The sequence below is a fragment of the Mus caroli genome, chromosome 2 (genome assembly GCF_900094665.2).
Source record: "Mus caroli chromosome 2, CAROLI_EIJ_v1.1, whole genome shotgun sequence".
Lineage (NCBI taxonomy): Eukaryota > Metazoa > Chordata > Mammalia > Rodentia > Muridae > Mus > Mus caroli.
This window is the reverse complement of record NC_034571.1, coordinates 30,332,427-30,350,310: the sequence shown is the minus strand read 5'-3', so window position 1 is coordinate 30,350,310 and position 17,884 is coordinate 30,332,427. Positions and strand designations below refer to the sequence as shown.

General features: G+C 40.1%; 1 protein-coding gene and 1 pseudogene across 5 annotated transcripts in view; one reads left to right on the top strand and one right to left on the bottom strand.

The window, feature by feature from the left end:
• The window catches only part of Mapkap1 (MAPK associated protein 1), a 210,706-nt gene that overhangs the window by 167,193 nt on the left and 25,629 nt on the right, over positions 1-17,884 (bottom strand). For all 5 annotated transcript variants that reach the window (XM_029473510.1, XM_029473508.1, XM_021184047.2 and 2 more), the window contains 2 exons: positions 16,335-16,424; positions 10,027-10,175 (listed from right to left, as the gene is read on the bottom strand). In XM_029473510.1, the coding sequence (XP_029329370.1) occupies positions 10,027-10,175; positions 16,335-16,424 (239 nt within the window). The remainder of the gene's footprint in view (positions 1-10,026; positions 10,176-16,334; positions 16,425-17,884) is intronic.
• On the top strand, positions 14,841-15,564 carry LOC110310899 (annotated as a pseudogene).

Below are 17,884 nucleotides of genomic sequence, written 5' to 3'. Positions count from 1 at the left end.
TGGAAAGTAAAATAAATCCCAGTGATTTTAGTCTGATAAATTCCTGTGGATAAGCAGGGTGTGGTGGTTCACGCCTTGAGGCAGAGAGAGGCAGATCTCTGAGATCTTGTCTACACAGCAAGGTCCTGAACAGCTGGAGGCTACACAGAGAAACCCTGTCTTGAACAAACAAAACAACTCCTGTTGACAGAGTAATATTAAAATTGGCCAGGCACAGTCCCACCAGAATGCCATCTCAGAAGGAAAGGCAGATCCTTAGTTTAAGGCCAGCCTGTTTCAGAAAGAGAAAATAAGAGACCACAGCTTTCTGAACTCCTTCTGCTGTGCTCCAGGCTCCTGATCATCAGTGCCAATAGCAAATAGAAGCCTGAGGAGTAAGCAGACAACGCAGGCCAATTTGTAGAACCGGGCACAAAACAGAAACTCAGGGAATGCAGCTACAGTGGTACAAATAAAGCTTTCTTTAAATGGGGCTTAACCACCTCTCTTAATTGGGCTGCTTTACAGGAACTGTGCTTCCAAACCAAAACAGCTTTATATCAAAATACTTGTCTTAATGCCGTGTATTTAATACATCCTGGGGGTGGGGGGAGAAAGGTTATTATGGCCAAGGAAATAGGGAAAAGAACAAAAAATGCCCTTGCAAGTTACTGTTTTGATGCTGTAATTAGGAAGGGAAAATGAAAGTCAGCGAAAGCATGGTTTTAGGAAAGTGGTTATTAGATTTTCTTCTTTCCACTGTGGAAAGTCCTTCCTGTTGAAAAAGGCAGTGAAATTTTATCACAGCTATTGCTATTCATAAATCTTATATCTATTTTAATTCAATCTGGTCCTAGCCTCAGAGTCGCTGCAGCACAATTTGATTACTATAGCCATACTTTTTAACTGCTGTCAGGAAAGACAGCGCCTTACACAAACATCTGCAGAGCACACGCCTGCACGCTCCAGCACCAGCCTCAAATCACGCACTGGTGATGAATCTTTATCTGACACTAATACTTTTTAACTTCATACAGACAATTAAAATGAATTGTAGCTAAATGCACATATAACAAATCAATTTAATCTTTGGTTGCATAGTAGCATATTTTGCAAATTCCCTAAAGTTTCTTTCTTGTATGTATCTCTGTCTAGGTGTTAAACTTCAGCATAAGAGAAGGGAGAAGAGACTTGAATACAACACAGCTCTTGCCTCAAAGCAAGCCTCAAAGAGCAACTACACCTGAAATTGATCACCACCATTCCCAATTTCCACATTTATGTGGAGAATGCCATTCTGAGCTTCATTACAAGAGTGAACAAAACAGAGCCTCTACTTTCTAGGAATTGTACAACAAAAATTCTGAAAACCAAGGATAAGAGGTTAGACAGAACAGTGCCACCTGTACCTGCCATTCACCATTGCTGTCCTCACACCCCCAGAATCTTCCATATCAACCTCTACTACATGGCTTATCATGTGACGTCACAGCTTGATGGTCATGGGATTATTCCTCTCTCAATCTGATGCATCTGAAGTCACAATCCAACCCTCAGGATCCCCAGCAATGAGGGTAATCCTGATGGGAAAAGGCTAGTTTCTAGGCCTGGGTGTGGCACAGTGGGGTGCCCCACACTGAATGGGGGCTGGAGGAGGTTCTTCCACTCTTCAATCCCTGGTTCCATTACCTCCCAGTTCCTTCAAGGAGTTAGCTACAACTTATGTACAAAGCAGGTATGCAATGTTTAAGATGAACCAATCCAGAGTGGATGTTTAGCAGCCATTGGCTAAAATGGACAGGTAGGAGGTCAGAGAGTAAGGGTGAGTCCACTCTGCACACAAGGAAGAGCAATGTGAAGAGCACACAGTGAAGTCTATATGGAAACATTCCCCCACACCCACCCCTGGTCTTCATGTTCCTTTTTACCTTAGAGGGGACTGAGACTTTCAAGAGACAATAACTTAATTCAACCACAAAACTGATAATAAGACCTAAACTGCTCTATCGGTATCTAGTTTATTGGCAAAGAAAAAACTTGATTTTAAATTTTAAAAATCTTCAAGTATAAACCTTTTTTGCTCTTCATAACAATGAAGAAAAGAATACAGCAAAGACAGCTATGGCACTGGGCCTGAAGAAGAAGTTCTTTCCCACTCTGTTACCTACTACTGGGGTACCCTTTCTCAGCCTTTGTCCTCATCTGTAAAACGAGGTGACAAACCCTGGGCCACGACACACAGCATGCACGAGTACACACCAACTTTTCAAGATTTAGAAACTTTCATTTACCAACCCTCTACATGCCACTAGTGTCCATTACCATGGAACTACAGATATGAAAAACAAAAACAAAAAAACAAAAAAATAAAAAACCAGCACTCACAGGTGAGAAATGCCATATGAAGAGCCCAGAGAAAGAACGGCACAGTCACAGCTCACACACCGGAGGAGACTCCATATCCGTGTCTCTATCAACACATGATCATCTGGCTCTACTTTTGTTAACATGAATAGCATTAAGAAAAAAAATTAGGAAAGTGGAAAGTGATGTGATGATATTATAATCTCAAAAAATAAAAAACAGTTTAATGAATAAAAATTAATCAGAGTAGAGTAGTACATACCTAATCAGCACTAATTAATGTATGTGTAGAAGATGATGAGGATGAAGCATCACCTGAGCTAAGTTCAAGACCAGCTGGACCACCAGGACAAAAGCAATGACTGAGATCTCCAGATTCTTCTCTGGCTGGAGATCTCAACATCAGTATGTTCACATAAGTAACTTAAGTAATTCGGGGCCTAGAGCTTTGAGAAACAAAAATATCTACTGCAATTCATGTTGTGCAAGGTGAGGTCAAAAATGCCACCATCAGAAGCCAGCACTAGTAAGGACTGTTTCTTAGGCTTTCCCTGGCACCTTAGAGCTAAGAACACATACAGCCAGACTTCCTCTTCTAACCTGGTGTAATAAAGGAGAAGGCAGTGCTTGAATAGCAACCTCATTAGACCAGAAACATAGCTTCACTTGACTTCTTAGTTGGCTACCATCTAAGAATTACTATCAACTTATTTTCTTAAGTGATACTACTCCATCTCCCTACATATCAACCACCAAGTCTAACCATTTTTATATACTAGATATCTCTTGAATACACCTCCAGTTCCATCATCAATTAAGCCCATTATCCCCTGCCCATTCATCTTTCACCAGGGTAAAACTCCCGCCCTTGGTCCTTGCATACTCTATTGAGCAGACTCCCAGTGATCGTTGGGATACACAAAACTGAAGGGCTATGGTAAAAGCTCAGTGGCACAACACTTCCTTGGTATGTGAGTCTAACAAACAACTCTCCCCCTCAACACACACACACACACACACACACACACACACACAAATCAGCTTCCCATTCAAGGCTCTCAGTACGTCTCGGTTGAAGAGAACACTTTTCCCAGACATTCACTGCCTGCCTTAGCAGCCTCATTTGCTGCCTCAACCTTTGGTTCGGATTATACAGCCTTCATTTCTTCCAGTTCCTCAGACCCTCCTCACTGGTGGCTGTGCTGTCATTCAAGTGAGATAGATTCAGAAGTCAGGTCTATGTCCTCACCACCATCCAGACTCAAGTACTGCTACATACTCAGACCTCTACACAGAAAGTAAATGAATGTAAGGAAAGTTAGTATACATCTCTCAGCACAGGCCATGACCTGGCACTTTACTAAAAGCATACATCCTCTCCATTGAATCCTAACAATACTTTAATTTACCATTAACTTTGTTTTATGATCATAAACACAAGCATGGGGGCACTTGAGAGGATGAGGTATGAACATAATAAAGGGAAAATATCTCATTGAAAGAAGACTAATGAGTTGGGTAGTGGTGGTGCACGCCTTTAATCCCAGCACTCGGAAGGCAGAGGCAGGAGGATCTCTGAGTTCAAGGCCAGCTTGGTCTACAGAGTAAGCTCCAGGACAGCCAGGACTACACAGAGAAACCCTGTCTTGAAAATTAAAAAGGAAAAAACAAACAAACAAACAAAAAAACATTAACTAATGAAGCTGATCAGTCTATCAGTACACTATTAAATGGGAAAGGTAGTGAGGAGCTGGCGCCGTTTAGTAATGGACTAACAAACTCTGGACCATGAAAAGGAAAGCTGGACAATACAGTCACAGAAACAAGTCACCAAGCGAATAACTTCTGATATGTTTAATTAAAAAAAAAATGTATGTAAAGACAAATATGGTGGTGCATGCCGTTAGTCCCAGCACTTGGTAGGTAGAGTCAGGTAGATCTCTTCGAGTTCAAGGCCAGTCTGGTCTACGTGAGTTCTAGACACTCCAGAGTTAGTTCCAGGACAGCCAAGGAGAGAGACCATGCCTCAATAAATAAATAAATAAATAAATAAATAGGGGCTGGAGAGATGGCTCAGTGGTTAAGAGCACCGACTGCTCTTCCAAAGGTCCTGAGTTCAAATCCCAGCAACCACATGGTGGCTCACAACCATCTGTAATGAGATCTGATGCCCTCTTCTGGTACATCTGAAGACAGCTACAGTGTACTTAGATATAATAATAATAATAAATAAATCTTTAAAAAAAAATAAATAAATAGATGGATAGATGGATGGATAGACAGACAGACAGATATAGAGTGTGCAGAATAAAGTTGACAAAAGAATCAGACATCTCCTAAAAATGCCCTAAGTCACCCTGTGCGTGTCGTTTATTGGGAAGTTACTGTTGACCTCAGGAGGCTCCTTATTAAAATAGGGGTGGAGTGTGTCTGAGAAGAGGGTAACAATGCAGCCACCTTCATTTTTAGCTTCTCTTATTTCCCTTGGGTAGGAGAGGAAGGGTGGACAGGTCACTTCAGCAGATGGAAGAAAAGGAAGGACAAAAGGCTCTTAAAAGTCAAAGCCACTACTGGAGAGAAAGACAGCCAACATTAAAAACCCAAACTATCATGATTTTAGAAAATATTCTGAAGCTAAAGTAACTTAATACATTAGAAAGGCTCATTCTCATAATAATAGCAAAATTCCCAACTCCAGAGGAGGAACTCTTTCTTCTAAGGCTGCTTTTGTTTTAATATGCATTTTTATTTGATGTATATAGCTGTGCACCCCTGAAACTGGACTTACAAACAGTTGTGAGCTGCCATATGAGTACTAAGAATGGGACCTGGGTCCTCAGATCTTCTGCAAGAGCAGCCAGGGCTCCTAATCACTAACTCTTAAGCCACCTGTCCAGCCCAGCTGTTTATCTCAAACCTGGTTTCAATTCATTGACCTTTTCTAAGTGCATAACATTTCTTTGTGATGTCATTCTTTTCTGTAAAAGTTTCAAGTGACTTTCTTTGAAGAGAGCTATTAAATGCCAATGATTATAGGAAACATTTGTTCATAATTACCCAGACATCCACTAGAACAATGCTGAGACAAGAGCAGCATGCAAAAATGTATTTAAGGACCATCATCCCAAAATGCTGCTAAAAGCTATTAACCAGTATGTGTTAATTGCCACGGCATTCATATTAATTTTCACTTCAGGCTCGACATTGTGGAATATTTCCCCTGATACATTTTAAACAAAGTTTAATTTAAGGAACTGCTTCTATCAACACTTATGAAAATTAACAGCCAAGCAATTAGCAGTCGTGAATTATCCCCTCCCCCATGCCCTGCAGTTTCCCCGTTAAAACAGTTTCTAACAGAGAAGTGGCTACTTTCTAACAAGTTAACACAATCAAAGTCACAGCTGTTGGTGGGAACCAGCCCTCTTTTGCTTTTTCAAGCCTTTGTCAAGGCAAATAATGCCCCCTCACATTTAGGGAATAGTATTTAGTTATGTCACAGTAGGTAGAATACCTAATGTTTTACTACAACTGCCAAGCAATTACTAATGCACAACTATCTTTCCAATTGATATTTAGTAGCCATTACCTTCCATATAAATGAGGAAGTAAGTAAGTAAGTAAATAAATAAATAAATAAATAGTTGTCTTGTTCTTCCTGTGTAAAGCACCATCAGAATGGTGCCTCTGCCTCCTGAGTGCTAGGATTAAAGGAGTGTGCCACCACACCTGGCTTAGATCCACTTCTCTAAACAAAGTTGGGGCCAAGAATGCAGCTTTGCGGTTGAACATTTGCTTAGCATGTGTGTGTAAGAAACCCTAGGTTCACCCTCTAACAACTCGGTGTGGCATGACACAGCGTCTCCAGGACACTAACCTCCCCCAGAGCCCACCCTCATCACCATCAAGCATCTCCGAGCACAGCTCACATCCCCACAGTGAAATCAGAACTAGAGCACAGTTTCTGACCTCAACCTACAGCAGAGGTTGTATTTTATAAAGGAGGTTTCACAGAGGTTGCCTCTAACAGTGGTCAAGGCTCAGTGGCAGTGCCTCTCTATCACTCAGTAGGCCCAGAGTCTATCCTCAGAAAACACCACTCCTCCCATTCCTACACACCCACCAACAAACAAACAAAAATAAAATTCATTCATGCAGATGCTAAGCTGGTTTGTGTCTCAGCAGACCAAGCGTCCCCTATAGCTCCTTGCAGTCTGCCTTGAACCTTTCTGAAATGCTCAGTAAATACACTTAATCTACAGATCCAAACCAAGTCACAGACACCATCATCTATTTGCCAAAGACATAATATAAACATAAGCCTGGCATGTCCCTCTCTCCAAACTGTCAAAAACAGTAACTAAGAACAGACCTTTATGCTCTAAAAATATATTAGCCTCAAAATATTTTTTATAAATTATTAGCTAACTACAGGAACCAAAATTATTTGGAAATACTGCCATTTGGGGAAAATGTTAAGAGATTAGAGTCACTAAAACCAGCAACTCAAGTCTGTAGCTACTAGACACTAGACAAGCTTGCTTAGCTACCATAAGAATCTAGCTCCACTGGAAACAAATCCTTTCTTCAAAGCCAACCCAGCAGCATCCTGAGGACGAACTACACTGCCACTAGTCTCTTGAGGAAATACATAATTAAGTAGTTTTTTAGCATATTTAATTAGACCCCAAACTCTTCCTGTCCCCTTCTCTCCCCGATTATGTACCATTTGCCCAGGAGACCTAAGCTTCCCAGTTAATTATGTAAATAAGGCAGGCACTATTCCCAAAGAGAACATCATGAATATTTGTAAAAAGGAAACAAAACACTGTATATGTTTTAGTGGCTGCAAAAATTCTTTGCAAATACATTTACATTTATATACAAGTAATAATACAAGACATTTATTTATTGACATATTCATATACAATATTAAATATAAGAAAAACCCTTATATTTAAGGCAAAAACATGTAGTCCCAATAACAAAATGATGAATCGTTAAGACAGAATACTCATTTCATTTCTTAAATGAGCTGAATAAAAATAAAATAATTTTAAGTTACAACAGTAACAAAAATGTAGTACGGAACGTCAGCTGATTTATGGGAAGAATCACTCTGAAATGATTAAAGCTGACTTGTACAGAAAGGCTTTATTATCCTGGGGTCGACAAGATCTCAACTCTGGAGGCAGCCATGGCGCTGTTAGCACGAGTACAATCCCATTATTATGTAATCACGAAATGCTAATTTGATCTTTTTGAGGTGTTATTTGAATAGTCATTTTAATTTCTAGGTTACAAAAAGGCTTGACTCAAGTATAATTCTCTATTAATCATTGAGATGCCATTGACTATCATATTGATGCCTTTCACAGAGATAAAGACTGATTTAATATGTACAGTACAATATCCTTCAAATATTAGCCACTTTCATTACATATCTGCCAAATGCATCAATATTAAATAATAGATGAGAACAAGGGTTTAATTGTATTTTAGCACTGTAATATATGGGGTAATAATAAAATAGCAGGCATTGTAAGATAGACTTATCGATATATAAATCCGTCTTAATCAATGCTCACTCTCTACAGACTACCAAAAGGCCCACGATGACAAAGCATAGGGTAACTTAAACATAAACACACATCTAACAAACACTTCCAGTGTGACTAAGGAAATGACGTCTCCCTGGACTCCAGAAGCTTGAACCACGCAGTGCTCACAACTCTGACAAATCCAAACCTGGTTAACGGGAAGTGGGAAATCCTAGAAGGCATTATTTTTGTAACGTGTGAACTAGATGGTTGGCATGGAATCACACATTATTTATTCTATCTAGTCTTCATCATCAAACAATGAAACTGTATCAGCTATGGGAGGTCTTCTGTCCCAACTCAGAAGAGCTTCTCTCACTCATCTAAATGCTTCCTAGGCAGTGCTGTGGAGACACTCCAGGACCTTGGGGAACCTCCCTTCCTCTTCCTACTTTCCACATCCGTGGGTAGCATTGATCAACTAAGTAGAAGCTCAGAGCAGTGCTTTTGGGTGTTTTCTGGAGGAGGTCTGGAGCACCTGAGGGCCTGTATGCTACTTATGCGTTTTGTTTCTGGTTCCTGTTTTCCACCCTCAGAAAGCCTTACTGCTGATGTCCATGTGCTGACTCCTACCTAAGGAAGAAGGTAAGATCTTTTTCCAGAGAAAAAGATCTCTTTGCTCAAAGATATTAACTGACAGAACTAACAAGTAAGGAAGAAAAATGCAAGCATGAGCAAAGCACTGCGATTTATTAATTGCAATGGTGTTGAAATGAGATAAATCACATACAACCCCTTCAGGCAGCAAGCTATCACTCAGCACCCCACACCACTGCCAGGCAGCAAACACAGAGGCAATAAATTTAAAAATCAACTATCTCCTAAAAAGGGCCTTGCTCAGCTCAGAACTGAGGCTCAGAACATCACCAGGCACCTCCTGAAACAGTGGCTAGTTTTCTAAAAGGAAAATAAATATACTTTAATTTTATAACACCAAACTATTACTACATATGGGAGAGAAAAACAAAAGTCACCATCACTGGCAGTATCCAACAAGATCCCCCAACAGTGAAAGACCAAACACAATGGCCTAGGATGACCTTAGAGTTCCTGCAATTGTAGACAGTGGACAGGACAATGCAAACCACCTCCAGACCCACTTCAGAATCGGTCTACCCAGCCCAAACTCCAAGTACACGGAGATGGAACAGGGAAGTAAATAGGAACATACAGCTCTCCCTATGCCTCTACCTGTGTGTGTGTGTGTGTGTGTGTGTGTGTGTGTGTGTGTGTGTGTAGGGGAGAGAGAGAAAGAGGCATTTTGTATTTGTTTTTTGTTTTCTTGAGACAGGGTTTCTCTGTGTAGCCCTGGCTGTCCTGGAACTCACTCTGTAGACCAGGCTGGCCTCGAACTCAGAAATCCACCTGCCTCTGCCTCCCAAGTGCTGGGATTAAAGGTGTGCGCCACCACGCCCGGCTTGGTATTTGGTTTTGAAAACAAGTGCTTGTGATATAGCTCCAGGAGAGAGAGACAGAGACAGAGACAGACACCAAGAGAGAGACAGAGAGAGAGAGAGAGAGAGAGAGAGAGAGAGAGAGAGAGAGAGAGAGAGACGAAGACCTTTTGTATTTGGTTTTAGAGACAAGTGCTTGCAATGTAGCTCAGGCCAGCTTCCAACTGCTTTGGCGAGCTGAGTGTTAGAACTCCAGGTATGCACCATCACATTCAGCTTAATATATATATTTACATGTGTGCAAAATATGCATCTTGGAAAATTAAAGCAGTCCTGAACTCTAAGTACAGAGAAGCAAAGATTGAGGGAGTGTGTCAGACTTATATATGAACCCTCCTAAATACTACTCTGGAGACAATGAGCCCACACTCTTATCTTTTACATCTATGGTCTTAAAAATGTGGCGCTCTTGAGTTCAAGGCCCAGCCTGGTCTACAGAGTGAGTTCCAGAACAGCCAGGGCTACACAGAGAAACCCTGTCTCAAAAACCAAAAAAAAAAAAAAAGTGTTGCTCTATAACACTGAGGCCGTCTTGAAACCTAAATAATAATAATAATAATAATAATAATAATGCCAACAACAACTCCCTCAGTCTTAAAGGGATGAAGCCTTTTTACTTTTGAACTTACCTTGCCATCAAACTTGGAGTACTCATTAAAGGGGTTATTCAGCTGCAGAGGGCACTGCTCCAGGCGTACAGACAATATGGACGGCTTGCCTGAACTTGGAGGCTTCTCTTTGAGGGATTTTTTTTCAAACAGTGACTTTAACTCCTGGGCTGCAATAGAAAAGGATAAAAAACATAGTTGTCATTATGGTCATTAGACAGTTTGTCCACCTTCCTAAAGTCTTCCTCTGGATCTTACAGAGGGCATGTGGAGAGATAGGTTGGGTCTGCAGAAAGCCTCACACACACTTGGGGGTTATGCGCAGCAGGGACAGGGAGCTCAGACCCTCTTAGAGCTGGACTGTTGACTGAGAAGGGAAGAATCTTGCAGCAAAGCGGCCTTCCTAAGAAGAGTGTTCACAGTGGGGCCTCCGGGCTTCAACAGAAGCTACTGCTGAGTGACACTACTTCACTCCACCTCTCGGGTGTGTCAATCCAGAAAACCTCAGAGTGCTTTCTCATGGCCCTACTAGTATGTGGTTTAAAATTCCTTTCACATTTTTCAGTGGCACCTAACACAAAATCTTAAGACCAAAAACAGAGACAAGGAAAAGGAGGAACAAAGATGTAGCACTCCTTGTGCACGTCAATACAGCTTACCCTTCATAACAAGCCTGTGAAATGGGCTGTAGTACTACCAATTCTATCAACACAGAAACCAGCTTTGAGTATTCTGGTTAGGCCGGAATCATACAGCTAGCTAACCCCAGGACTGGGATCTACACCAATGGAGACACTAATGAACACATCACAAACTCAATAAAACTTGCTACATGATTGAAGGGAGTCAAATTAAATTATATCAAATCAAAGTTTTCAGCTCTTATTCATCACGGGATCAAGACAGTTCCACAATCTTCATGAAGATCATTTACCTCTATAAATTCATCTGACCATCCACCAAGGTAACCATGACCATGACAAAATGATGACAAGGCAAGTACATGAGAACCATCACACTTCTCCACTTCACAAATATTAAACTGTCTACACTTCAATTTTTATATACCTCAATCTCACATTTCAAAATCTGAAATCAACAACTTCAATCCCAGTCAACTCTCCAGCAATGTCAAATTAAATCAAGAGACAACAACAACACAACTCCCCATTTCTTACTTTACAGCTTTTGGAAAGTCCATAAACTTATCCAAAGGCTGGCGAGGCGAGTTCATCAAATGAATCTCTACAGAGTTAGTGCAAGAAGCCTGGTGACAAAGTGCCTTCTTCACAGGGGACAGTTCCAAGGCCTCAGGGGGGACTAATACCTGCAAATACGCTCATACTGCCACTTGCAGCCAAAGCCAAACTGCATTGTGGTGCTGCCTCCATAATATCACACAAGCTAGCAGCATCCTAACCATCTCAGCTTGTGCCAGTCCTTCCTAGGCTCACACTCTCAACACCAAAACTGCCAGACAGAATTCTGTAAATGTCTCACATGGTTAGGTGATGCATGGCCATACCGGTTTTCCTACACATACATACACACTTTAACTTATAAAATAGAAACAGCAAAAATTACTGTTATTATTTTTTATAAATCATAACAACATCCTGTAATAGATTATTTGAATCAACAAATTATTGATTCCTAAATTTTTCCCACTAAAACTGTCAGACCAAGGTTGACCAGAAGTAACTAAAACCATGGGAAGCAAAACTGGGATTGGGGTCAGGGCTAGCGGATCAAACTCTTTTTAAACACACAATGCCTACATCTGGATTCTGGGCATATAAACATACTTAATCTATCTGTGTCAGTCTTATTAGAATGGCCCCCATAAACTCATATGTTTGAATGCTTGATTCCCAGTTAGTGAAAATTAAGAGGTACGGCCTTGCTGAAGGAGGTATGTCACTGGGGATGGGCTTTGAGGTTTCAAAAGCCCACATCAAACAAAAACTGAAAGATAATCAGACAAATATTACAATAGGTATCTGATATTAAAAAAAAGTTTATATGTAACACAAAGAAAATTAAATCAATTCTTAATTATATTTTAAAAAGCAAGATCTTAGGAGCCTGATACAGCTGTCTCCTGAGGGCCTTTGTCAGTGCCTGGCAAACACAGAAGTGGATGCTCACAATCATCCATTGGACAGAGCACAGGGTCCCCAATGAAGGAGTTAGAGAAAGTACCCAAGGAGCTGAAGGGGTCTGAAGCCCCATAGGAGGAACATCACTATGAACTATTCAGTAGCCCCAGAGCTCCTGGGAATTAAACCACCAATCAAAGAAAACACATGGTTCTGACATGTGGCTCTAGCTGTATATGTAGATGAGGATGGCCTAGTCGGTCATCAATGGGAGGAGAGGCTCTAGGTCCTGTGAAGGTTCTATGCCCCAGTATAGGGGAATGCCAGGACTGGAAATGGGAGTGGGTGGGTTGGGGAGCAGGGAGAGGGAGGAGGGGACAGGGGATTTACAGAAGGGAAACTAGGAAAGGGGATAACATTTGAAATGTAAATAAAGAAAATATCTAATAAAAATTTTTTGAAAAAAAAAAAGCAAAATTTTTATAAAGAAAATTAAAAGGCTCTTTTCTGTAGTTTAAAGTATTTATAAACAAGTATAAATACGAAAGTTATAAGGAACTTGCTATTTACAACGGAAATATAAACTCCAAAAATAAACTTTAATAAGACTTGTTAAAAGTGGAGTATCTGCCAGGTGATAGTGGCATAAACCTTTAATCCTAGCACTCGGGAGGCAGAGGTAAGTGGATCTCTGAGTTCCAGGTCAGCCTGGTCTATGGTGTGAGTTCTAGGACAGCCAGGACTTCAGAGGGAAACCTTATCTCAAAAAACCAAAAACGTGGAGACTCTATAGACATTGCAAATGATACACTTATGAGCTATTTGTACCCACAAATGATCATGTGATCAGCTTAAATACATTCACCCACATACACAAATAAAATGTGCAGTAAATACACAAGAATCTCAACAATGGTTTTCCCTCTGTGTGAGATTGTTACTTTACAAATTTTCAATTTCTTCTCTCTCATCTTTAAGTGACATAACTCTTAACAAAGTAGACTGCTGGTGACATTGTCCATATCTGTCTCTGAAGTCTGAGTCACAGGATACTTGGCACAGTTTACTCTAAACACATGACATGTCTACTCTAAACATATGCTTACAACATGTCATGTGGATTTGTCACCATCCAAGTATCCTTTAATTTCTCTATGAAAAGGCCACATTGGGCAGTCAGAGGTTTAGAGGGTAAGGCTGACAAAACTATTGACCTGAGTTTGTTCCTAGGAAAGAAACAACTCCTTCATACAAACACCATAGCACATGTGCAGACATACACAGGCACACAAGCACACACGCACACACCAAATCTATGGGAAGAAGAGCATTCTGGGGGAGCACATGATAATTACACTGATTCTTCTAATGATTAATGAAATAAAAGATGGAGACGACCATTCTCCCTCAGGAAAGGAGATGCTGCAAAGACAGCAGAGGTGCTCAGCTCATGCTCTATGTTATTTATTTATATATTTTAAGATTTGAATGTGAAGAAAGCAACTAAAGTGTAGCCCATGAATCAGAGAGTAAGCTATCTCTTGCCTTCATTAAGAGGCGATTCACAGCAACTATACCAAAATACACAGGAATTTGTATGAAACAACGTGAATGATTGACATGTTTTCAGGTCATGTTAAATACAATGGAGAGAAGGGTAACAGGCAGCCCAGTCAGATCTTTAAAATATCAAAAGCAAAGCTAGGGCTAGGGAGATGACTCAGCAGATAAAGTGTCTGCCAAGCAAATGCAAGGACCAAAGTTAAAAAGCCTTGAATCCCAGTGTGGCAGGCAGAAGTGGACAAGAGGTCCCAGTGTGGATGGAAAGGCAAGCTCCTGCTTCCATATGTAAGACGGGCAGTGCCTGAGGAAGGAACTTGAGTCAGTATCTAGTCTCCACACACATGCACACACATACATGCAAACTCACATGAACATGACACACATTTAAAAAGAAAACACTGAAAACCGTAAGTATCAATTAGTGAGATACATGAAAACGTAAAAGGTCTATGTGTACATGTGGAATGCCATGTTTCACCCTGTAGCCCTGGCGGACTCGAAACTTGAGATTTTTCTACTTCAGCCTCCTGAATGCTGGATGACAGGTCTGTCCTGCCATGCTCAGCATGACAATGGGATTTCTGGTTCTACATAGGCCTCATTCAGAGGAAGTCACTAAGAAAATGGGACCTAATGAAAACATTGCAGAAAACAAGAATCCTATGCAGTGTGGTTTAGCAAAGAAAACAAAGCTGGATGTAAACTGAGGCATGAGCCTGCTTCTTCTACCTTCTAGCTGTGTATGTGACTTTGGTGAGCTAATCAAGTCTTCCAGCCTGTCTCACGTGTGATCATAAGCAGCAATCCCTCCTCCTGTGTACAGAGTAAAGAATAGGAAGCAACGAGTACAGCAGCAGGAAGCCATGCTAGTCCCACCGCAGCCACTGATCCTGTCAGCCTACTGGGCACCAATGCACCAATGGGGATAGTCAACTGAGATATATGAGGCACCTGTCATGCCAAGGCAGTATTGGGAGGTGCTAGGAGAGCAAGGAGGACATTTTGGAAACATGATCTAATTATTCTAAAGTAATTTAGACCACTTTCAAGACTATGCGTGTGTGTCAGCCAGCGATCATGTCCCCACTTTTCCTCTATCACTCTCCACCTCATTTTGTGGAGAATAGGTCACTCACTAGAATTGGATCTCACTGACTAGTTAGACCAACTGGGCAGAAACCCACAAGATCTTCCTGCCACTACCTCAGGACTAGAATTTCAGATATGACACTGCTTCTCCAACTGAGCCATCCCCACAGTAATGAAGATTTAATTTTTTTTCTTCTTGATGAAAATGAAATATTGAAAATATGTAATATGGCTCTTTCTAAGCCATAAAGACAAGGCCATGTTCAATCTGAGCACTGAGATTATGAAGCCCAATGGCAAAAAGGAGACAAGTTTGAGTCAGGGATCTCTCAAGTGCTGCTTGCACAGGAGATGAACTCAGATCTCAAGGCATAGCTCCAGGAACTCAGTATCACTGCAGCCAAGGAAAGTGAAGTTGGTAGTGCTCAGAAAGCTATCATGACTTTTGTGCCAGTTCTTCAGCTGAAATCTTCCCAGAAAAATCCCAATCCGGCCAGTTTGTGAACTGGAGAAGTGAGAAGCATGTTGTCTTCACTGCTCAGAGGTGGGGTCTGCCCAAGCCAGCTGGGAAACGCCATGTGAAAATAAACAAAAGCACCCAAAGCTGCCCTGAAGCCAGCCAGGAGGACTTGTTCTCTCCAGGTCACACTGTGGGGAAAAGAGTCTGTGCAAAGCCTGATGGCAGACACCATACAGACTCATTAGACAAGGCATAGACAACAACATGGAGCACAAGGTCAAAACTTTGCCTGGAGTGGATAAGAAGCTCACTGGCAAGGATTTTAAAAGCCCAGAGTTTCAGTTGTAAAGAAAATGTCTATAGTAAAAATTTAAAAAGTAGTTATAATAATAATGATAACAACAACAACAATAATAATAAGGCCAGTCTAACAATAATAATAATAAATTATTATTATAATAATTATATGGCCAGCCAGCTTATACATCCATACAGTGTATGAACATATAAAATCTCAATGCTAACAATCCCAGATTGGATTTTTAACTGAAAGAGTCAACACATGTAAGCAGAAAAGGTAGCTATTAAGGACACTGAAGCAAGTAAAATGTCTAGGTTACGACTACACAAATGGGGCCAGCACAGTTGCTCAGCCAGTAAAGGTTCTGGCTGCCATAACAAGAACCCATGTTTAATTCTCTGAACATATACAATAGGAGAAGATGGATTGCTGTAAGCTGATCTCTGATTCAACAAATGTTTATGTGTGCAGAAACAATAAAAGAATGAATAAAGAAAAAATAGAACTGTATGAATGAATCTGTAACTTAAACAGATTTTAAAAAGTATATACTCTCCTTGGTCCCAAGAACAAGGTACCAGAGTCGTGCTTTTAAAGGCCCTCTGCCCAAATTAACTAAGCCCTGAGAACCAGCGTGCAGGGGCCAGGCAACAACACATAAGGAACACACAGCTTCAGAGGCCAACACACACGGACAGAGCACAAAGCACAAATGGCATACACTTCGAAGGAGAGATTAAAAGAAAAAAACCCATACATAATGATATAAACTAAATATACAAGTCCCAAATCATAAATGAAAGTTATGTCTATTTACCTGATTGTTTAGAATTTCTTTCTTTCCACTGAATATTTTTGCATTTGATCTGGTTTTGTCTCTCTTTGCGGAGTCGTTCTAATCTTTGAGCTTGAAAAGAAATATTATAACTATAAGTTTGTCAATGAAAGTTTACTATAAACAAAGACATAATTAACTACCTTTATATGAATAAAGATGTTTTATATTGCATATGGAGGGAGAAAGTCATAAAATTTTAAAGGTGGCACCCCTGAAAAGCAAATACCAACAAAAACATGAAAATATTCTTGATTTATAATTGAAATTAGAGGATATAAAACATTAATAGAGATCATAAAGATAGTACTAACGTGGAAGAGAATAATAAAATGTGAAAACTTCTGTGATTAATATGACATTTCATTATATAAATCATTAATAACGGTCTTAAAGGAATTTTAATGCACAAATGAACTGAAGTGAATATTACATTACAGGAATAAAATTACTGTTATGAATTACTCTACCCGTTTCAAAAATTAAAGATAAATGAACTCAGACTAGACTATTAAAGTTTTAAATATAAAATCCTTTATCTAAAAATCATGAAAATTATAAAATGTCAAAGCTATATAAATTAGCATAGCTTTTCTTCAGTGGGCTGAAACAGTTTATAGGTAGTAAAATAAATGATTTGTATCTTTGTAACATTAGTCAAATCTTAAAAAGAACAATTTTTCTTTAAAAAACTTTAAGATGTACTGAAAAGATTAAAAAGTAAATTCTTGATCACCAATTAACTGCTACAACCTCATTGTTAACAAAAGAGATTTCAGTTTCAAGAGTCACCTAAAATTCCACATTTATGATTATAATACCACTGACTGATCAGCCCTCAACCTTCAAAAGCCAGTGGCCTGGTTCTTCAAAGAGAGACTACTAGTATCCATTAGCAACTGCTGCTCAAGGCCACAACTGAGAAAGGTCAGGACTGAGGCCTCCCTCAAAGCTTATTTTCTCTTGCTCATTTTCAACATCCTGTTTGAACACATTTGACAATAAAAAAAAGAAAAAGAAGAAAAAAACCTACAATCACTTTCAAGGTAGGAAAAGCACTAGGGTGGAAGAACACTGGAAATAATCTTGCTAGAAATTTAAACTACAATGGCAAAAGCATTCTTTTGTTGTTTCTTTGTTTGTCTGATAGGTTTTTTCCAAGACAAAAGCTTCTCTGTGTAGCCCTGGATGTCCTGAAACTAGCTGGAGACACCAGGCTGGCCTCAGACTCAGAGCTCTGCCTGCTTCTGCCTCACCAGTGCTGGGAGTAAAAGCAAGCACCACTACAGCCACCCTGGGCTTGCAAAAGCATTATCACGTCACTGTATCTAATCAAATCCACTGAGGAAAAACACATTACACTGTAATTAATAACTATGAAGAGTGTAGCCATAGTAATATCACTGGGCAGCATAATCCTGGTGAAATCCACACAGCTGTCACACTGACTTGCCAGATATTCCAACTATAGCACTGAGTATCAGTGGCTCTAAATTATTTGCAAAACTGCACTCAAACCCTATTTTGATAAA